Source organism: Leptonychotes weddellii, chromosome 11 (genome assembly GCF_054177405.1).
Source record: "Leptonychotes weddellii isolate Sample4059 chromosome 11, ASM5417740v2, whole genome shotgun sequence".
Taxonomy (NCBI): domain Eukaryota; kingdom Metazoa; phylum Chordata; class Mammalia; order Carnivora; family Phocidae; genus Leptonychotes; species Leptonychotes weddellii.
This window is the reverse complement of record NC_138379.1, coordinates 69,658,568-69,681,449: the sequence shown is the minus strand read 5'-3', so window position 1 is coordinate 69,681,449 and position 22,882 is coordinate 69,658,568. Positions and strand designations below refer to the sequence as shown.

Below are 22,882 nucleotides of genomic sequence, written 5' to 3'. Positions count from 1 at the left end.
ATTCTCTTTGAAGGCAAGAAGGAGGTAAAAAAGGACAAGCGGGAGTGGGTGATGGCACTGGGGAGAGACGGGGAAACCACACACCCCTCTCAGCAGAAAAATGGCCCACAGCTTCATGGATGGGGGGCTTACTCCTGGTTAGATTCATCATCCTTCTGAAGACCACCCCTGTTGGCTCTCTCCCTCTGCCACTGCCTCCTTTTTGCCCAAGTGACCTAGCCAGACAAGATGCTACTCCAAGTGGACTTTTCCCTTCCCCCGGCCCCTTCACATCCAGCACAGGTTGGGGCACAAGCTAAGTCATGTGCAAATAGCTTCTTGGCTGGCTTTTTCCTACTGCAGGTCTGGGTGGGACAGGCCTGATGTCCTGGGTCACATCACATCGCTTTTCTTGGGCCTCAGAGCCCTTAAAAACTCGGGACTCCTAATGTAGCGTGCTGAAAGCCCTTTAAAGTTGATGACAGTGGAAATGGTTAAGTGTCACCTTTGTCCCTGCTGGCAAAGTCACTGCATCAAGAAGAAAACGATGAGAATGTGAGGTTAGCAGCTGAGCAGGGCTCAAAGGTCCAGCCTGGCTCTGACACCCCGAGGCCCATTCAACAGGAGACAAGTGCAAACACCCAGCTCTGCAGAGTGGCTTCAGAGACCAGCCCCACCTCCCGGGGTCACCGACTGTTCTTCTGCTTGTTCTCAGAAGGCTCTCCCACACCAGCCCTCAAGTGATGGAGAGCCTGTCACCTACGGCAACAAAGCAGCACCTTTGTTGTCTGAGTGACAGGGCCATCCACAAATCAAAAGGAAGAAATTAATCCTCATTACTCATCCTTCTCTCTCTTTCTCACAATGATCAGCTTGCCAGGGGGTGGGAAAGCATTGACTATGCTGACGGATTCAAGATTAGCAAACTGAGTTATTGTGCTTGCACAAAAGCCCTCGGCTGTTCTGCCATGAGGAGCAGCTCATCCATTTGGATCTCTGGCAGCCCGAGAAGAGCAAGGAGAAAGCCAGGAGGAAGCCAGGTGTTGGCAGAACTAGATCAAGTCACCCCAGAAGAGGGCTCTGTCCCCCTCACCCCACACAACCGTCCACAGTGGGGGAAGGCATAGAGCTGGCAGGAAATCCAACCCTGCATCAGTTTCACCTGCCTTCCCTCGTATACCTGAGGGAAATAAAGCACCAGAGAGCATCTTGTTCATGGTCCAGAGAGAGGTGCTGGCTAGCATTCACTGCAAGGACAACTGCTCAGAAGGTCTGCCGATCCTTGAATCCAATCTAAGCTTGGCTGACGGAATGAATCAGCTAACACATGGAGCGATGCTTGGCCCATAGGAGACGCCCAGCAAGTGCTAGCTTCACTTCGACTGGCCAGTCCAGGTCTTGGCCTCCTGTTGGGCTGTCCCTGCTTCCTGTCATTCCTCTGCCCACATTCCCTCAAATGACCCTCGGTCTCTTGCTGTCCTCCAACCTCCGGTCCGGCTAACAAGGCCTGCATCTTCTGGAACCCCCACCATGTGTGGCTCTCCCTCGCCCCTACTCACACTGCACAGTTAAGTACGCTGAGGCAGAGGGGGAGCGCCCCAGGCTGTTGCTCGGGACGCAGGTGTACTTCCCCGCATCCTCAGGCTTCACCCGGAAGATGATCAGGGTCCCATCAATCAAGATCCGCACTCTCAACTTCAGGTCGCTGCAAACACACAAGGAGACAAGGAGGGGCGGGAGTTGGCACGTAGGGAAGAGGGTCTTCCATGAGACAGCAGAGCAAGGCAGCAAGGAGTCCCCTCACCCTGCGAATGAGGCAAGGAGAGCCGGACTTCCTCACCTTCCTGGCTGCACCGTGCAGACCCTGGCCTTGCACAGGGGACAGGCTAGACCACCCCTCTTGCAAGTTCCCAGAGGCCAAGGGCGGCCTGTGGCAGCCCCTGCTCAAAGCCTTGCCCCTGGGAGGCCTGGTGGCTGGAGACCCCCCTGAGAGGGCAGGACAGCATGCTCACTTCTGGAAGTAGACGTTCTCATCCTGCCAATACCAGGTGTAGGTGAGGTTGCCGGGATACGCCTCTGCCCGGCAGGTGAGCAGAGCATCCTGGGATATGTTGACAGTGATGTTCTCAGGAGGGGAAACTATGAAAGGAGGCCCTGGGGAAAGAGAAAATAAACATGACCTTACCTGGTGCGGAAGGGGAGAGCGACAGCTGGGGGGGCCTCCCAGGAAGGTCTGAGACACCTCGGGAAGGGGTGCCCAGAACTCTGGGAGGGAGCTGGGGGGCAGCACTGGCCCACGAGGGAGCAGCATACCCTGGGCACCTGTCACAGAGACGCTTCTAGCTGCTGCCAGTGCTCAGCTTCTTACTCTCCTTACAGGTCCCAGAGATGCAAAAGGTCCTGGGATGTGGCCACAGTGTGCCCCAGCCCCTGGAGCCCGCTGCAGACACCCTTCTTGGTGTATACCCGCACCCCACCTCCATGCACACATGGCCTCTATAAATCCTGGCTCCCCAAACCAGCCCTCTGATGCCCCCACACACACACACACCCCTTCCTGCCCATCTAAGCAGGGGGCATGCAGGAGGGACAAAGGCCACTCTCTTCAATCCAGAGCAAGGAATAATCTGGCCTCTGAAGGAGTTAAGGGGCTTGTGCTGCTTATCAGCCAGAGGTCCAGAGGGCTGATTGGGGGCAAGGAGGCAGAGGGCAGGCAGAGTCACCAGGGCGTGAAATCCCAACCCTCCCTGGCGCTGGCTTTCCAGACAGCTCTCTGCTGAGAGGGCAGCTCTTCTCCAAGCTGCAGAGGGATCTCTGGCCCCCGCCGCCACTCAACACTCCAAGTCAGAAGGAGGCAGAAAGAACATGTGTCTCAGCAGCCCTGGCAGCCCAGACAGCCACCCCTAGCCCTCGCTGTTCCTCCGGTAGTGGGGGGCAGGCAAAGAAGGTGGCTGGGCTCAGCACAAAGAGACCCCGATACCCAGATGCTGCCCCCTCTGGAGCACTCTGGGGTCCCAGGCAGGGCGGACTGGCATTTCCCAGTGCTGACCAGGCAGACCCCAGCTCTGCCAAATGCCCTCAGTGTTGTTTAAATGTCTGAGGTTTGGACTGAATTCCTGACGCCATCACTAATGGGGTGGGAACCTGAGAGAGGTCCCCTCCCCTGGGGAAGATGGAGGCATGGCAGAACACTATTTGGACAGAGAGAGAAACCCAAAACCCACTCAACATGGTGCCTCCCGCCATCCCACGTGATGGCCACAGCAGGCCACCATGGGAGCTCTGGCTGTGAGCTACACAATACTCGGGAGGAGCCCGACCCCACTCCTCATGGGCTGCCCATTTCTCCAGCCACCCCAGCTGTGCCAACTGTGCCTCAGGCAAACCCCTCTGCAGCTCAGATGGGCTGGAAGTCCCTGCAAAAGGTCCAGGGCATGAAAAGGAGAGGAACTGCTCTTACCTTGGACAAGCAGGTGAGTGGTATGGACAGCCTCTCCCTGGATGCTGTATGCACGACAGGTGTAGGCGCCTCTGTCCTCCCTACTGACCGATGTCACCGTCAGGCTGCCATCACTCACCTGGGGCCAAGGAGAGACGGAGCTCAGCACCCACCGGGGGCCCCACCAACGCCACCCCCAGGTGGAGAGGGACTTGGGGCTCATACACTAGGGGAATATGGAGCCAGGCACTTCATGTTTCATCTCCCTCCAACCAGACACCAGCCAGGCTGCATGCTGAGCAGAGTGTTACCAGTCACATGAAGTGGGAGGCCACCAAGGAGAGGGAGGAGGCAAAGGAAGGGGAGCAAGGAGGAAGAAGTGCAGCAGTTCCAATGGAGAATCACACTTACCTGGTATTTCCCACTAGCACCTAGGAGTGTCCCCTCCTTGAGCCAGGTGACAATGGGCTTGGGGTTCCCAAAAGCTGTGCAGGTCATGGTAACACTGCCACCCTCCTTGGCCTCGATGTACTGGGGGGGTGTTTCTGTAAAGGTGGGAGGAGCTGCAGAGAGACCCGGGGCGGGGGTGGGGGGGTTAGCCAGTCTGCTGCCCTGCATGCAGCACCCACCCGCACCAGGCACCACGCCCGCTGTGTTCATACATAACCCTCTGCGCGGTGCTCGGATAAACGAAGGAAGGGGCAGACAGGTAAAATCCTCTGCCCATGAGTCGTACAGGGGCAGGAGAGACCTGAAATTCAAAGTCAGTCTGGCTGGGTGCAAATTCTCCACTTCTCCCACCATACTCGGCTAATTCCCAATAAACAAACGTTTGCTGAGCATCTATAAGGAGGCCACTATGCTCAGCACTGAGGACAGAGCAATAAACAAGCAAGCTCTCTCACAGCATGCACACACTTGCCCCCAGCTCCAATCTGCTCCGTCATCTCCCAGTCTCTCACTCAGCCTCTCTGGGCTTTACCTAAATCTGGCCCCCTCCAGGATTGAGGTGAGGAGTAAGTGAGATAAAGTTTGTGAAAGGGATCTTGTAAGATAAATATGTGTGAAATGTTGGTTATTTTGCCATTACTCTTATCATAATCATCTCCCCAGAAACCTCTGAGGCATCCATGAGAAGCTCTGAGATGGGTGTCACCTCTCCAGACAGCGCTGCCCTGAGAACCAGTCAGAATGCTTTGAGATTTGGTCCTGCCTGCCCCTCATTCTGCCAACCTCGTCTGCTACCACATACCCCCTTCACTGTACTCTAGCCATCCTGGCCGTCTTTGTCTTCCTCGAATGTGCCAAGAACGCCCAACTCCAGGGCCTTTGCATATGCTGTCTTCTCTGTACCCAGACCTCACTCCCTTGGTTCATGCAAACCTTTGCTAAAATGCCATCTCTGCCTTAAGTGGTCAACCCATCTAAGATAACACTTCCAGCATTCTCTAACCCCTTGGACCACTTTATTTTCTTTAAAGCAACAATCACTGACTCTCCCTGAGAACAAAGGTCTTTTCTGCAAATCCCACTGCATGCCCAGCTTTTTGCACAGTTCCTGGCATGTAACAGAGCACACAACAAACATCTGTTGAATGGACAAACGCATTTAGTATACACACATACACATACCAACAGACCAACACAAATTCAAACACACAAAACCTCCTAGGAGCAAGATCGTGACAAGACCACTTTCCTCAATCATTTCCAAAGCCCTTAGCCCAGCGTGGGCACACAGGGGGCACTGGGAGGGTGAATATCGAGTGAATTAAGAAGCATACTTCATCACACACGAAACACACACAATGGACACCTTCAAGCATGTCAATCCTCATCCAACATCTAATGCAATAAAAGTGATGGCAAAAACCATCCCAAATCCTTACACAGGGATTCTGAAATCCCAACTTCTGAAATGGAATGTGTGTTCATCTCCAACAGAGCCCATCTTGCCAAACCTGCCCCTTGAAATGCAGCTAATACAACCTCAGCCTCTATTACCTCTGGTGTCAAGCTTAAAAGAAAAGATAATAAATTAAATTACGTCCTGAAGTGACAAATTAATTACTAATTACATAATTACTTTATTATTTAGGTGCTAATCAGGAAAGTACTTTGAACAATCTCTAGTTTTCAGGAAAATAATGGTTTGCCTTTCGATTATTTACAGAATTAGGTGTTAGCTTGCCAGCTACATTTCCAGGCTTAATTCTTTTTTACAAGTGCCCTATAATTAATAGTGCAGGTTAGAAATAGGCTGGCCTCTCCTCCAAGTAATTCACTAACCTAAAGCAAGACTTGGCTTGGATTTTTTGGGTCTTTTATATGTGATAAAGGAATAATTGGGTTTGTTTCCACCCAACTGGTCTCAGGAAAACACAGCAGGAGAATGAGACCATTTGTAATTCTAATTTTTCACTGGCCTTTCATTTTCCAAAGGTGAAATCTGTCAGAAAATGCCTGACACTAAACATTCTAGTTTGGAACCAATGGAATGTTGGCACTCTCTCTAGACTCTTTCCTTCCATAATGGAAATATTTATGCTGGAAGGAACCTCAGAACTCGGGATGAAGGGAGGGGGGGAATAAAGGGAGAGAGCTCTCTCACCTTGAAAGGTATCTGTTCTTTTTTCCCCATTTGGGAGGAAGGCTCCTTGGTAAGGGCAAAGTATTCTATGGTAAACTCTGGTTCTGAAGCCTGGGGCAGAGAGGGAAGCAATTCTTAGCTTTTCCTGCCCAACACCTCCCTATGAGCAACCTGCCCACCCTCCCTGAACGCACTGACTCTCCTTCCTCTAGGCTTCCAGGCATGCTGTTCCCTCTGCCTGGAATACCCTTCCGCACCTCCCACCCCTGCACCTGGCTAACTCCCTAGTCAGGTCTCTGCACAGGAGTCACTCCCTCAGAGAAGCTCTCCCTCCTTTGTTCTCCCAAAGCCCATACTGCAATTGTCCCTGGGCTTACTGCCTCTGGAAGTGTCCTTAAGAGCTAGGTCTGGGTTGGGTCCACTGCTATGTCCCCAGAGCCTGCCACAGAGAAAACATTCAAAATGTGTGTGTGTGTGTGTGTGTGTGTGTTACTTCCCTTTACTTACAAGATTTACAAGGAGCACTCCAGCCTGATCTCCAGGCCCAGGGTATACAGGTTACTCATGTAAATACTAAAAGCCAGGATTCGAGATGTGTTGTGAATTGACAAGGACTTTCAAACTACCACGGTCCTCTGCATCTTCCAGTCTGAGGACCTTCCTGTGTCACTGCCTCCCTCCCACTACACGCTCATCTGATTCCATCTTTCTTCTCTCTTGAGAAAGAGGATGGCCAGCAGCTGACCCACATGTAATTAACGTTCCAGACACTATGCAAGACGCTTTCTCACACAGCATTTCATCTGATCCTCACAACACCTCTGCAAACAGGCACTGGAAGTTGATGCTCAGAGACTTACCCGGGATCCTACAGCTATCGGATTCATGAAATGAATGCAGTGGGTTCGTGAAATAAACCAAACCTTCTCAGGTCTTGTCCCACGCTCATTCCACTCTGAGCAATTAGGAATTCTCAAAGAATCAACTCCCACTCATGCACACAGGGACGTAACAGTACACACAATTCTTAACTAAATTCTACTTTCCTGTCATGTGAGCGCCTACTGAGCACCCGATGTCTCAGGTAGCCAAATGGACACTGCCAGGATGACATGAAAGAAAAGTGGGTGGAGATTTCAGCCCGGCTTTGGAAGGGCAAAGGAGACACAGAAAGCAACATGGGGACTCTTGGCTCAGTGTTCAGTCAGTGAAGCTTTTAGCAGCCGATTTACCTTCCTAATTATGTTTTGCTTGGGCTAATATTAAGACGAGTTTTCGTTCTGGGCACACACAACAGCTGTCATCAAAAGGAGGTGACTCAAAAGCTTGCTGTGTGGTGGGGACAGCCCACCCAAGACTTAAAATAAGCCTCCAATCAGTCTCTTGGGGCTGACTGACAGGAGCCAACTGCATCGAATGGGTTGGGCAATGTGGACCAACACTGTTCTAGGACCACAATGGCTAAGAGATCAGTGCCCTGGCTAAAATAGCCTGTTCTTTCAGGACCCTGGAGAGGTCTCAAGCCACAGAGCAAGGCCTGACCCCAGTGGGAGGAATGACCCAACCCCACAAGGCATGGCAGACAGAGCCATCCTTCAGAGCAGATCAATACCATCAGAAGCTTCCAAGCCAGGAACATCAATTTCTCTCTCCCACCCACAGCATCTATAGTCACAGACATCAAAACCATAAGGACCCAAGCTGTGTGTGGCACATCCAAAGCATATATGCCACTTCTCCAGATTTTTCTCCACGGTTCCAGCTTCTCCTGGCTCCTCCAGAGTATCTCCTCCCAAGTAAGGACTCCCAGGGACACAAGAGAGACTCTCCATCTGCGGACACACAGAAGGTCCAGTGCCTGGTGTGGTCACAGCCTCAGACCCAGGCCCCCAGCCTACACCAGCACTGGGAACTGGGACAGCTCACATGTGGCCTCTGCAAACACTTGAAAAGCATCAACACACAGCACAATTCACTTCATGAGAGCTATAAACACCTGACAGCCATTAAAATGGTTACTCTTCACAGGATTCTTACATTTCCTTGGACAGTAAACCCAGTACAAGCAGGGACAGTGTCTGGACTTCATCACCACTGTTTTCCTATCACCTGGTGCAGGCAAAGCACACAACAGACCCTCACTGCATGTCACTCAAATGAACATATTTAACAAGGAACCAAAATATTAACCTAAAAAGGAAAACTGTCATGGTGGGACTCCAGGAATCCCACTAGTGTAGGAAGGCATTTCCTGGGCTAGCAGCGTCTTCCCAAGGCTGAGAAATGGTGTCAGCAGTTACAAATTTGGCTTCCACAAAGCCTTAACCCTCTGGTTTCAAGAACCAGATTCCGACCACCCTCTAAGGAACTCTGACGCCAACACCCACAGCAAACCCCACCTCGTGCTGCTTCTCCCATGCACTTCCACTGACCCCAGAGGCTCTAGGGAGACAGCTGAGGGCAAGCAGGAGGTGGGAGCTGCTAACTCAATGGGGCCCAGCCCTGCTGACTCGTCCTTGCAGCAGAGATTTAGCGCACGGATAGGGTACAGTCAGGAAAGAGGCTTCCCCTAAAGCAGGTCCTCAGAGTGTAGACTTCCAGGTCACCCCCCACCCACCCATCCCCAGGAATGAGGCCCATACGCACCGTTGATGGTAAGATGGACCCAGCTGCCGTTGTGAAAGGTGTCATACTGCTGGTCCAGCATGAGCACTTTGCACTCATACCAGCCCTGATCCTCAGAGCGAACCTGCTCCAGCCGCAGGGATGCTTTATCATGAAGACTTGCCCGGCCTGCAGGAAGAGAGTGGACAAAAGCCCAGGAGGCCATCAGGGCGAGGCTAGCAACACACGACTGCCAAAGGCAGAGGACCCATTGTAACATTCCGACCATTTCCCATGTCAGGGCCTCAAAATTACATTTGGCACCAACCCCAGGCAGCAGGTGGCAAAGGGAAAGGCACGCAGCCTGGTCACAGAGACATTCTCCCAGCCTCAGTTGGCCCCACCCAGCTGCAACTGTAATTCTGGGTTTGGCACTGGGAAGAGCTGCAGTCCCTCGGAATACTCCTGTCCTTTTGCAGGTCTCTTGGGACAAAGGAAGGGCACGGGGGATGCAGAGTTGAATAAAGAGAGTGGGAGGAAGCAAGGGAGGGGAAAAGGTGCAAACAGAAGAAGGTGAGGTAGGGGACTCTAGGGCAGGCCCCTGAACCTCAGTTCAGGCTGAGTGACATCCCTCTCCCACCTGGGTCCCCACCCCCAGCACCTCTCTGCCTGGCTTCCCTATGGTAAAGCAGAGGGAGGGCAGGCAGGGACCAGAGTGGTGGGAGACACCAGGTCCTGTAAGCCAAGAATGAGGATAGGGCTGGCAAGCAGAGCAGAGGCCCCCCAGCTACCCTCCTTAACCCCATCCTCTTCCCCTTTAGGAGGCCATCTTTGTCTCACTCATGGAAATGAGAAGGTAAGAGATGCAGCAGGAGGCAAGCGGAATGGGAGTCCAGGATGAGGAGCAGCCCTCAGGGCCCACCCTTCCCTCACCCACCACCTCAGCCCACCGCTTCTCCAGTGTCTGTTTTCATCCTTGTCTCAACACTGACAATCTGCCTAAAAACCAGAATGTCAAAACCAACCACGGCCAAAAAGAGAGTGAGAGATAGGCCCAAGAGGGAGAGAGAGAGAAATGGAAGCTTTCTGGGAGAAATGCAATTCAGACCTCAGGAGTCAGAAGTAAAGATAAAAGCAAGGTCTGCCAGCTTCCTGTCTTCCTTTAAAACCCCAGCACACACATGCACTCATGCACACACACACACTCACACTCCCATTCACATATGCACCCTGATGCACGCCCCACGCTCTCCTCCCTGGCCAGCTGGCGGGTAGGCATGGCAGTGACACATAGCGAGGCCCCTGCTGGCAGGAGCAACTGCAAAGCAAGACACCCGGGGGCCCGGGGAAGGGAGGCCGGAGTGGCAGAGGAGGCAGAAAGCAGGTGCCCACCGCCATGGCATGAACTAGCCCCAGACGTCTGCCTCCGCTCAGGGATGGGATGAGGCCCCAACTTCAGAGCCAGAGGGAAGGAGTGGGCCAAGGCAGACAGAGCCGACTCCACAGCGGCCACGAGCACACGCCGGGCCAAGGGCAGCAGGGCTCTGACTCAGCTTCTTCCTGCACAGAGCTGCCCTCCAGTGCAGCCCTGCTGTCCTGCACAGTGGGCTCTCTAGGCTTCCTTGTCCTTACTCCGCCTCTGCCCCTGCACATCCCCAGCTGTGCCGTGATGCTCTGTGTCGGCGCCACCTCGTCCCTCTCCTCCCCACCACTTAATTAAAACCTACCAAAGTCCAAAGGATGGGAGGAAAGAGGCAGAGACTATGGAGAACAGATAACAGACCAGTCAGAAAAAGATAAGCAGCAATAGAGAGAAAGGCTGGAGGAACAGTGACCATGACCACTGAGAGAGGAAAAGGCCAGCCATGCCAAAACCAGGAGAGGAAATGGCAGGGTGGGGTGGGGGGAGCCCCCTGCAGCCCAGACCTTACCTGCATACTCAGGGTCCACATGGGGTGGATAGTAGCCAAACTTGATGAAGATAGGGATGGGTACCCCAAACTTGAACCACTCCACGACATAGGGCGGGGGCTGTCCCGTCACCGGATGAATCACGTCGCATCGCAGGACCACAGCCTCACCGGCTCTTGCGGTCACAAACTCGGGCTCCTCTCTCAGGCCGTGGGCAGCTAGTGGGTCAGCAAAGTTGGGATGCACAAAGGGGGGTGACAAGGAGATCTTGCCCTTGCAGCCCAAGAGGCAGCCCCCTGCCCATCCATGTCCAAGAACCTCCATCCCCCACCCCCTCCCCAAGGCCAGCTGCCCACCCCAGCCCTCCTCCTGAAAAGCTCAGTCACTCCCCAGAGGGTCCCCAATGCACCCTGAACCCCCTTCTCCCCCTCCCTGTTCATACCTCCCACGGCCCTGGGGGTCCCAGGTATCCATGAACCTGAGACGGGGAAGAAGCGGGGAAGAAGAGAGGGAAGCAGTTCTTTCCAGTCCTGCAAGCCAAACCTTCCCTCCCCAATCCAAAAAGCACAGCCATGATCATGTCCTCCCCCACTGTATCGCCCCAAACAGTTACAAGGGGTCTGGCTACTGAGAAAGTAGAGGGGCCTCAGCCTCACTGTGGAGACCTGCAGCCTGGGCTACAGGGGCCTGCTGTAGCTGAGAGTATAAATATGGAATCTCTTCCTGTGCAGGATGCTTCCCACCAGAGCCTGGTAGGAGCCGCAGAGACAGCCTCCTCCTACGCCCCACCCCTAGCTCAGCCTGATGTTCACAGCACAAAACAAGAGTACTCCATACAGGAGCAGGGGAATCCCTAACAAGCTGAGCAGAGGCTGCTCATGGCAACACTAGAGGGAAAACCCCACAGGCCTGACCGGCCTCTCCAGGCCCCTCCTCCCTTGCCCACTGCGCCTGCTGCAGAGAGGGGAGCAGGAGGGGTCTCCAGCCCTCCAATTTCCAAGCCCCAGACATCACCATTAGGAAAGCAGGATGCTGGGGACAGAGTCGGACCCCTGGGACTGGGGAAATCACCCCAACTTTGGCAGATGATAAAACACACATCTGGATAGGGTGCACACATCCTCTTGGCACTGGGAAGGCAAAGTGGAGAGAGACCCACCCCCACCCCCAAGCTGGAGGACACAGAGGACAGGTTAACTCAGGCACTGCTTCTCTCGCCTGGCAACCTGCTCCCAAGCCCCTACAGGAGGCATGCTGCCCCCACCTTCAGCCTGAAACTGCTCCCTCCCACACGACGACTCCGTGCCCACAAAGTCACCTTGTCCAGCTTGTTTCCCAGTGAAAGGGACAGCCTGGAGAAGCCTCTCCCTCCTGCCTTCCCTCACACTACCCAACAGGACTCCGGACTAGACCACAGCTCGCCCCATCCAAACTCGCCTCCTTTCGCAGTCCCGGCTGGGCCCCTCCAGGCAGCACCAAGGACAGCAGCTGCTCTGTGAGAGGCACAAAGCCAAGAGCTGATGGGCCCTCCCACCACAGAAAGGATGCCCAGAAGAACGGCGTCCGTCTGTCCATCTGTCCCTCTGTACATCTGTCTGTCTGCCTATCTGTCATGGTACCTCTGCATCTGACTCTTACTGCATCTTTGACCCCTGTGTGCTCCTGCCTGTCTCCTTCTCTCGTCTCTGTCTTTCCTTCATGTCTCTGCATCTCTGGCTCCTTCTAGAGGTCTCTAGACTCTTATGTCGGTCTCTCTGACTCTTCCTCTGTCTCTCTAGCTCTGAGACAGAAGTCTCCCTCTCCTACTCCTTCTCCATGTCTCTCTGTGCCGCTCTGTCTCTCTTCAAGTCTCTGTGTCTCTGTCTTTTCCTCTTTAGCTCCCACTCTATGTGAATGCTTCTACTTGTCTTTCTCAGTTTCATGTCTCTATCAGTATGTATGTCTTTGTGTGTGTATTGGGGGATATGTGTGGATTTCCTTTCGCCTATACACAAGGAAGAGGTTCTCCCTGCTTTTCTGTGTGGAGGGACCTCTGTGTGCTTACGTTTCTGTGTTTGCATCTCTCTCCATGTCTGCCTACACGTTGTCTGCTCATCTCTGTGTCTCTCCTTCTCTCCCTCCCCATCCCCCTCTCCCTCTCCTAAGTTGCGGAAGGAGGAGGAGGCAAGCTCTTCTAGAAGCTGATTGGCTACTGGTGACATCACTGTTTTCTAGAGAAAGAGCTAAGATCACAGAGTATTTTTGGAGCAGAGCAGAGTGTTGCACTCACCTGCCTGAGGCCCCAGCAGGTTTCCCAATCCCCCCACCCCCAACCTTGCTTCAGGCTAGGTTTGAATTCCAACCCCTCAGGGAAAGCAAGGAGAGGGCTTAGCTGCAGCAGGCCCCTCCCCCACAACCCCAGGGGCACCTAGATAGGCAAAGAGCCTGCCTCCCAGCCTCCAGGAGCACAAAGGCTGATCCTGGACCCAGAAGGAATGGGCAAACAGCGGGCACCACGAGTGAGCAGGGGGAGCAACGTGTGTATGCATGTGAGAGTCTGTGTGCATGAGAGCAGCTCATGGCAAAAGGATGTATGAGGGTGTATGAGTGTATGTGCATGTGTGCATATGTGTAGCTCTTAGCAGAAGGACATGGGTGTGTGTTCATGGGGGAATGTGTGTGTGCCTGTGTGAGTGTGTATATGTGTGTATGTGACTGTGTGCGTGTATATGTGAGTGTGCATTGCACAGACTTTCCGGGAGGTGAAAAGAGAAATACAGGAGCCTAGGGGAAGAGGAAGGAGTTATTCCAGGGCCTGGTTACCAGGTGTGGGGGACAGAGGCTGTCCACAGAAGGGGGCTCCTTCCCAGGGCTTTACCCTAAAGCCTAAGGCAAGAGGAAGAGGGTCTGAGGAAATGGCCAGCACTGCTGAGCAGGCGATTGCCCACCTTTGGCAGTGAAGCTCGGCTCTGTAGCTCCCCCCCTACCAGGGTTGAGGGCTCTGGGGGGCAATGCCAGGGGGTGGGTCGGCTCTGAAATGGGTCCCCACAGTGCCCGCTGCTCAGGGCTGCCTCATTCTCACCACATGGCAATGAGGCAGTCTCTTTCACACCTCCCCCGGCACTGGCGCTGGCTCCAGGTTCCCAGCCCCACCCCCTAGCCGGCCCCTGGGCTCAGGACTGAGCAAGCAACCCAAGGCCAGCCCCCCCCAACCCCAGCCAGTTAGGCCCCACCCCTCCTCTCAGCATAAGGACCCTTTCGACCAAGGACAAGCAGCGGGAGAGGGGACTCAGTGAGAGAAGCATCCCAAGGATTCTAAGCAAGGCAAAAAGAGATGGTGTTTCCCAAGAAGAAAGCAGAGGGGTGGGAGCCCCTGCCCCCGCCTCTGCACTCGGTCCAACCCTCCTGGTTTTCTGAACCCTAAAATATTTTTTTAAGATTTTATTTATTTATTGAGAGAGAGAGAAAGAGCAAGAGTGAGAGCACAAGCAAGAGGAGCAGCAGAGGGAGGGGGGAAGCAGGCTCCCCGCTGAGCAGAGAGCCCTCGATGATCGACCCCAGGACCCCAGGATCCCAGGACCCTGGGATCATGACCTGAGCCGAAGGCAGATGCTTAACGGACTGAGCCATCCAGGCATCCCTGAACCCTAAAATATTTATCAGCTTCCTCAACTCCTCAACACACACACACACACAGCACTCTCACTCGACACCTATACTCACTTCTTCCTAAGCCTGATCCTTTCTGAGCCAAAGCATGTCTAATGAAACACTTTGCCCAGAAAAGCTCGAAGCAAGAAAGAAAAAGTAAACAAGCTGGCAGTAAAAAGGGAAGAGGGGCTTGATGGAGGAGAGAGAGATAAACTCTAACCCAAGAGGACACCAAACCCAAATCAAAGAGTGAAAGAAACTTAAGAAACCAGGAAGGAGAGAGAGGCAGGGACGGGCACAGTGCGCACCAGACACAGGCAGAGCCCAGTCCAGGGTAGGAGAGAGAACTCTGGGGCACAGGGGACACAGAGACACAGGCCTTCAAAGGACCCTAGAACCAGGAGGGGGACAGAATGGAAGCGATTCCTTCGGGGAGCGAGTGGGCTTCTCCCCAGCAGGGCTGACTGGGGCAACTGCCCACTGGTTCTGAAGGGAGCAAAAAGGAGGGAGGGAGAGTGAGGGAAAACAGGGCAGGGAGGGAGGGGAAGGGAAGCACGGATAGTGACCTGGGTGAGGAGGGGCTGCAAGAGGGGGTGACACCCCCAGGCCCCTTCCCCACCAAACAAGCCTACAGCAGCCCCAAGAGATGAGGCTCCAACCTCAAAGGGGAAACTAGCATCTGCAGGGGTGAGGGTGGTAGGAGGCCTGAGGTGCCCTGGATTCCACATACCCGTTTTAGAGGAGGCAGGAAACAGCAGTCCCCTGAGCAGAGTGAATCTGCATTTTGGGGCTCTGCCCAGCCCACTCTGGAGTTGTTTTATTGGGATAGGGAAGAGAAAGCAGGAGAGCAAAGAAGGACAGAGGACGAGGTAGCCCCTGCTGTCTGGCTGACCTTTTGGGAAGCCCACAGAGTACAAATCCCCTGCTCTCTATGCCAGGTGGTGCCCAGTGGGCAGCCAAGTCCAGACTGCCACTGGATCCCTTGTGGGCATAGAACCATGAGGAGCCAGGCCCTGGCACAAACCCTGTGCCTGACACTCACAGCCGGGGGCTCTTCCAGCAGGGCAGGGCTGGAGGAGGGAGGGTCCCTGAGAATGAGAGACACTCTAAATGCCTGAGAAGGTCTAAGAGCCAGAGCAGGGGGCACTTTGGCTGTCAGGCAACGTAACTTCCTCTGAGTACCTACCACATAGCAGGCTCTGGGCTGGGCGGGCATGTAACACAAATTTCCTGTAATGCTCACAGTGCCCATCTGACGGAAGTACTACCGGCTCATTTTCACAAATGAGCAAACTGGGAGGCGACCTGGCTCAGCAGTGACTCAGGGACAGGTGGGGCAGTCAGGCTCCAGCTGCCATGTCTCATCTTTGCCCACACTCACGGACAGCATCCTGCCAGACCACAGGCCCAGGCACGAAGACCCCTCCTGTTCGGCACCCCAGACTCAGCACCCTGCCCTTTCCTCCCTGAGTCAGAGGGCAGTCCCTCCCCATTGCATGCTCTGTTCAGGCCTCCACAGAGAAGGAAGACATGGTGGGCCTGCGGCGGGATGCAGCTGGTGGTCTGTGACTGACTCTGGGTTCAGCATCATTCTGCAGCTTCTGGGTAGGTCTGGTAGTGGCTGAGGTAAGGAAAGACCACGGGGTGAGCACCAGCCTCCATCATTCATGAGTACAAGTCCTTACTGGAGCCTCCTGTTCTTGTTCTCCCTCCTCCTCCTCCTCCTTGTCCCCCGCCCCCTCCTCCTCTGGGCACCAGACTCCCAAACCACAGGCCTGTTGTCTAATAATACCAGCGACAGCCACCGCCACCTCCATCTGCTAGCCTAAAAATAATCCCTGCTGAGTCCAAAAAAGGCACAGCCCCCAATAGTCCCCCGATCACTCCTCCCCAACAAGCCAGGAGGCTCCAGGAGATTCCAGGAAGCCGGGGACTCGGGCTCCCAGGGAGCCTCCCACAGCAGTACACACCCAGAGGGATGGCCTGAGGAAGGCAGAGGACAGACTCCCTACTGCCCCAAGCAAAGAACACTCTACAAGTGTGAGATGGACACAGGACCAAAGCATCTGGTCATGTCCTTGTTCTTTCCTGAAGGCAGGTGGGCTATCGGTCATCTGGCCATCATTCTGCCTTCAGCAAGGGCCCCCACACCCAGCCTAGGCAGGCTCACAGAAAAGTCCCCACCTTCCATGGTCTCCCCATCAGTGTCCTCACAGCCCTTCCGGCCCCCATTCCCCATCAAACCTCTCAGGGTGGAAAGTCAGAGGTCAGGTGAGCCCAGACAGGCCCTAGCCAGGAAAGCTTCCATCTTCCAAACAGCAAGGCACTGGGGGGGAGGGGCAGGAACTGCAGGCCTCCTTCCTCCTGTGGGTGCCTCTCCTTCCTAACCCTCTTGGCTGGGCTCCCCTCAGCGGCCCCCGAGGCAGCGATGTTATTAGCAACCTTAATTTGCTCTCAGCTAGATTGTATTTCCAAGAGCCTTTTCCCCACGAGCCACTGACAGGAAGCAGTCAGTAATTCAAGCTCCGCTCTGCTCCTTTAATGGCTCCTCAGCAGAAAGGCAAAGCTACACCCCACCCCCACAGCCCCGCCACATGGTGGAGGCCTGCACCCTGCACACTCACGCATGGCCAATTGCACGCGGATCCTCCAGAGCCGGCAGGCAGGCAGGCCCAGCCAGGTGAGGGCACCGTGGGCTCTGCCTGCACCAAGCCACCCTCCTCTCCTCGGCTAAGACAAGATAAGGAAGTAGGAAATCGAAGCCCCATATTTACTCACAGTGAAGCACCAGCATTCCCTACTCTGAAGCCAGAAAATGAGGACAGTGGCTCACCTCGTATAATTTGTGAAGGCGAGCCTGGGTGCAAGCTATCTGCCACAGACCTTCTCGGTGGGTGACCGTGACCAGGAGGGAAGTAAGGGCACTGGGGATACGATGACAGGCTGAGGGGACTGTCCCGGTCCCCTCTCTTCTCAGAAGGACCGTGAGGCTGGCTGGCACCTCCCTCAAAGCTTTGGCTCACGTGGAATTGTTCTCCAAAACCCTTACGGAGGCCCTGTCTCTGCTCACCAGTCTCCTGCTTATTCACGCAAGAGAGAACAGAAAAGCAGGAAGATTCCTAAGAAAAATAGGTCAGCTGCCTCGGGCAGACCGAGCTGGCACCCGTGGGCAGTGCTCCTGAGGGGGCCAGGCTACCAGCTGCCTCTGCAGCTCCAGCTCCCTCTCCCATCTCCCCGGGACCCAGCCCCTTCTCTACTCTAGAGAGCACTGTGTTAACAGGAAACTGATACCAGAGCCCACTGTAGCAAGACAGGCCCATTTTCTGTGTCCCCTGGAGCTCTGCCTGGCTTTGTCCCTCCCTCCATCTAGGCTTCCTCTCAGGGACCTCCGGCATCTTTCAATCCAGCCCTGGGGCTGAGCCTCCAACTTCGAAAACTTCTGGGCTTCCTAGACTCTGGTGCAGAGCAGGGGATGAGGAAAGTAAGGTATCTGCTCTTAGTCTCACTCCCCACGTCATGCCTGGAGCCTAACTGTCCCCCTGTCCTGCTGCATTCTATACACGTGCATGCAAACACACAAGTGCGCGAGCACACACATACGGGTATGTGCACACACATGCATGCACACACATATAAGCACAGGCATGTATACACACAAACATGCACACTTATACAGGGATGTGGCACACATCCACAGACAGCTCACACCAGTTACAGCTTTTTTCATGATTCAGAGCCACTCTTCACACAAGCTGCGTAACCCATCCTAGGCAGCAGACAGAAGAAAACTGCCCCCCCGAGACCCTGGGTCCCAGCCTGAGAAGGTCACAGGATGTGTCTGGGGAGGGAGGAGACTTTCAAGAGGAAGAGAAGTGCATTAAATCTCAGGTCTAGCCCCCTTTATCTCCTCACCCTCACACCAGCACCCCCGCCACCCACCCTCAGCACACAGGAAGGCTGGGAGAGAGAAGCAAGCAGCCAGCAGGCCTGAAAAAGACAGGGCCAGGGGAGAAGACAGAGCAGCAGGCCAGGCCACCCTGGCTGGGGTAGGCAGAGGGGAGAGAAAATGCAGGCATCAGGAGAGCTGTGCCAGGAGCCAGGAAAGAGGGAGGAGCAGAGAGATGCTGAGTTTCAGCATCTCCCCAGCTAGGCAGCCTCCGCTCCTTGGGTAACCAGATCCTATCTTTCTGTCTCAGAGCCACAAACATGAAACCACCGGTTCTGGGACCTGCCTACTCCAAGTCTGGTGCATGTTGGGCCTCAGGCCAGGAGCTGAAAGCTGATTCTTCCCACTGCCCCTCTGCCATGCCCCTTCTGATACATCCTGTCCTCAGCTTCTCCTAGAATACATGCTGCCAGACACACCCCTGCCTCTGGCGTGTGTGCTGGGGACACACACACACAGGCGCACACGCACACACATACCACTTGGCCTTTTGCTGAGCAGAGTCCTTCTTTGCTGATGGACTGCCCATGGGGTCTTGTTAGCAGCCTCCTGGTCTACACCTCCTCCCTCCCATCTTCATCGGCAAAGGGAAGAAAGGAGAGTCAAGGCCAGGCAGAGAGTAGAGGGCACTCTACCAGCAGGATCTGAGTCAAAACCCCTCTTGGTTTGGGGACACTGTAGTCAGGGCTAATCCAACCACAGAATCTGTGGTGGACAGGAGGAGGCAGCCTTGGGAATAAAGGCCCGGACTTCTCCTCTATGGCAGGTCCAGAGTCATCCAGGCATGGCCCGGGGTCCTCCCCCAAGCTTGCTCAGTCTGGGATGCTGAGTCTCCAATCACCATCTCCCAGACTCCAGATACCTATCTTCTCTGTACCTTCCCCAACCTCTCTGCTGACCTTAATCACCATCCAGACACACATGATCAGAGTCAAAAGGGGAGCCCATCCCTAACTCTGTCCCAACCTGACACTGCCTAAGGGGCCCATTCCCTTCTACCCCTCTGCTACAGCAACCCCTGCTTCAGCCAAACCCAGTCCCTACCTCGCAGGCATCTCCCCAGAAGTCGCCTCTGCCAGTCAGAGAACAGCTGAGCTCTCACACAGAGCCAGCATTTGAACAGTGGCCAGTATTTCCCATGTGAGCAAAGACCTGCCACACAGGTCCCCTCACGCTCCCTCCAGAGGCTGTGATGCTATGACCTGCTTGCCTCCTGGGTTCCCTGCATCCTTCCCACAAGCCTCTGGCCACTGACAGAACTCCCAGTTCTGCAGATCTTTCCAAGCAGTCCTGAGGTCTGCACACCCTCTGCACACCTCCCTGGGATTCAGAGGAACAAGAGGTTCTCCCCAGACAAGGTCAGCCTATGAAAGGGTATTGGTTCCTGACACAGGCAGCCTTCTGAGCTTCCCTCAAGACACTTCCAGCTCCCAATGCCCTGAACAGTCGAAGGTAAAGAAATTGAGAAGGGGCCTGGAACCCCAGAGATACTGAATATAATAATAATAATAATGTTAACATTTATTGAGCACTTACTATATATCAGGGAGTCATTTCTTTACAGCACTAAAGTTCACCAAAAAACCCTACAAGCTCATTCTGTTAGTCCTATGTTCCATTGAGACAAGTGACATTTAAAAGGTTGAGCAATTTGTCCAAGGTCACAGCAAGTGGCAGAGCCAGGACTTGAAACCAGATCATGGGACTCTATACCTAGGTCCTTAACTAACATACAAATAGTCTTTTTAAGCTAAAAGGACCCCAAGACCAATAGGGGTGGCAGGCTCAAGTTGCATGTCAAGCCATCCCAGATAGAAGGACCTCTCCACACCCAGAAAGAGGGTATAACCTTCATGCCCAACAACCTTCAATGTTGGGAAGTCCTTCCTTCTGTCTGGCCATTCTGTGTGTTGCTGCAATATAAACCCATTTGCCTTTATTCTGTGTCTAAACTTGCACAAAGTCCATTTCCCTCACCCTGACTTCTCAGGGTGGAGGCTATTTCAGAGCCTTCTTTCAGTGTCTCTTTTTTATTCAAAGATCCCAGCAGCTCCTTTTGTGCTTTCAGCGACAGTCCCATAGCAGGAACGTACCAAAAACTGGAGGGGAGGAGGACCAGGGCATTGGAAGACTACAAGAATATAGGGGAAAGGAAGAGGCTGAGGCTAAGGACAAATTCTCACACACAGCTCAACCCACCTCACACCCATCACCCAGAAGCTGAGAGTTTCTCAGTCTCCCAGGCCTCAGTTTTCCCACCTGACAAATGGATTTTTTAAACCACCCAAGTCAACATACCATTTAACAAAATCACCCTTCCTTCGCCCTCCTCTGGTTCCGTTTTCAGACTCACTCCCTTCCTCAAATAGCTTGGAAGACATTCCATTCTAGAAACTTTCTCAAATCACTCCCCTCTCCCCCTACACAGCCCCAGACAGTAGAGGACCCTGGCTGTAAAAGGCGCCTCCTGCGACCCCCTCTGCCCTAGCGCGGCTGGGAGCGGGTTCTCTTTTCGCCGGGTCCTCCCTGCTGACTTCCACCCACCGACCGGTTCTCTCCCTGCTCTCCTCTCCTCCCGGCTTTGTGAACTTGCCCGCAGCTGGGTCGTGTCTGCGTGCTGAAAACAGTGAGCTCAGAGTCCTAGCACCCTCCAGGCTCGGCTCCTACTTCCATACAAGGGCCGAGAGCCTGGGGTGCCACCCAGAGGCTTGTAGGTCGCTTTGCCCGTCTCCAAAGCAAAAGCGCGCGCGCTCACGCACGCATCATCCAACTCGCTGGCTTCCCCCTTGTCTTACCCCCAGCTCAGACAGGTAAAATCAGAAAAAGAAAAACCTCCCTCCGCTAGGAGATGCAGCAGAGGGGACCCCCACCCCGCCGCTCGCACCCCCAGCCAGTTCTGCCTCACAGCAGGGGAGGGCGGCGTGGGGTCGGCCAGGCTGCGGCCGGCTCCCAGGGAACTTTTGTCTGGTCGAGGCCCAGGTGCAGCTAAGACAGGCGAGGGCATCTGGCAGGGCTAGGCAAAAGCGGACACTCCTCGGAGGGGGCGGAGGGACTCAAGCGCTTAACCAGCTCTTCTCCTCTCTCCGGGCTCCGTGCGCCCCCTGCCCCGCTAGGGGGATCCGACCCCCAGCTGCCAGGATGTGTAATCAGAAGGGGTGTGAGCTGGAGCGGGGGACGCCCGCGGCGCTGAAAAACCTGTCCCTTTAGCGAGCCGTGGATGCCAAGAGTCCCAAGGCTCTGGGTCGCGCCTCCCTGCAAGGGCTCGTCTGCGGAGCGGTGGCGCTGCGCGGGGCTAGAGCGTGCTGCAGCCTGCCCAAAGACCCGCAAACTCCCCGGCAGCCAGAGTTAGGAAAGCCGCCGACTCCCCAACGCTAGAAGAGGCGGCTGCTCCGGCAAAGAGCACCTGTCTCCGCACGCTGGTATGAAGCCCCGGAGCCGAAGGTGGGCGAAGTCGACCCGGAGCCCAAGATCTTTTTCCGAGTGCCCAGCTGCCCATGGACTCGGGCCCCTTCCCGCCCGGCCCCTCCGGCTCGCGGCCCCCAGCCCTTCCCGGCAGTGCCCCAGAGCGCGCCTCGCTGGAACCCGAGCCTCGCCCGCGGAAAGGCGCAGCGCTCGGCCGGGCCGGGGAGCCCGAAGCGGAGAAGAAGGGGCTGAAAGCGCCAGGGAGGGCCAGAGGAGGGGCGCTGCACTTCAACTCACCTTGAGCCGCAAGACCTCGGGTGCTGATCACACTTGCTATCAAAGTGGCCACATACCAAATCATAGTACTACCGCGCGCCAGCCAAGAGCCTCATCCTATCGCAAAGTGCTCCTGCGCCCGAACACTTCTCGCGCCCGAGCGCCTGCTCACGCCCGCTCGCGCCCGCCTACGCCCCGCGCCGGTGCTCCTGCAGCCCTGGCGGCCCGCTCTCCATCCCTCCCCGGCTCCGCTCTGCTCGGCGCGCAGGCTCCCCGGCCCCCGGCGCAGCGGCACCTGCACTACTAGCCCAGGCAGAGCGCAGCCAGCTCCACGGTGAAGCCTAGCCGGGCCGAGCCTCCGGGACCGCCCCCGCAGCCCGCCCATTGGACACTGCTCGCAAACCTGGGGGCCGATTGGCTCAAACGTCTGTCCGTCGCGGTGCGAAGGAGGCGAGCCCATTTCAAGGTGCGTTGAAGTGTGGCGAGCACAGAGCCGCAGAATCATGCGCATTGCCAGGGAGAAGGCGTTGTAGCGTCTCTGCTCTGTTCTGTTCTCTGCTCACACTGCATGGCAAGTTTCTGGTGAAGGAAATGGTAGCTTCTCGGGCTTGCTAACGGGACCCCAGGAATCTCAATTACCCCAGACAGGTCCGAGGGGACGTCGCCCCCGCCCACCCAGGAAACCCAACATCCGGTTTTCAACCAGCAAAAAGCTCTTCCCTGGAGAACGATGCTGATTCAATGATGGGGAAACCCAGGAACGGGCAGCCTGGGAAAGCTAGGGAACGTCCTTCGCTGGAGATCTTTTCAAAGAGGTCACACGATACCCTCCCCCACTCCTTTCCACACACGGACATTCTTCCCTCTGCAGTGCACCCCCTTCCACCCAAACGTGATGTTGTTAAGTCAAACTCCATCCGGCCTGAAGGCAGGGGGATGACTAAAATGACCTCCAAAAGTCGCTCCAATTTAGAATGAATCATTGGCTCAGCTGAGGGAGTGTCAGAGACCCCCCCTCCTCTAGAACACACGTACACACATACATCCTGCCACCCCCTGTCATCGTTGCTCATCATTACTAAATCTCTACTTTGAGCAATAAAAG

General features: G+C 55.1%; 1 protein-coding gene across 3 annotated transcripts in view; it reads right to left on the bottom strand.

Moving 5' to 3' along the window:
* The window catches only part of IGSF9B (immunoglobulin superfamily member 9B), a 50,244-nt gene extending 28,179 nt beyond the window's left edge, over positions 1-22,065 (bottom strand). For 2 of the 3 annotated variants that reach the window (XR_014138844.1, XM_081799078.1), the window contains exons 1-7: positions 21,799-22,065; positions 10,544-10,741; positions 8,655-8,801; positions 3,830-3,981; positions 3,440-3,557; positions 1,992-2,133; positions 1,539-1,684 (exon numbers count right to left, since the gene is read on the bottom strand). Coding sequence is in view for 2 of the 3 variants with exons in the window: in XM_081799078.1 (XP_081655204.1) it covers positions 1,539-1,684; positions 1,992-2,133; positions 3,440-3,557; positions 3,830-3,981; positions 8,655-8,801; positions 10,544-10,741; positions 21,799-21,862 (967 nt within the window). In the remaining variant the exon portion in view is untranslated. The remainder of the gene's footprint in view (positions 1-1,538; positions 1,685-1,991; positions 2,134-3,439; positions 3,558-3,829; positions 3,982-8,654; positions 8,802-10,543; positions 10,742-21,798) is intronic. The other variant, XM_006730533.3, reaches the window with a different exon arrangement.
* Between the last annotated feature and the right edge of the window lie 817 nt (positions 22,066-22,882).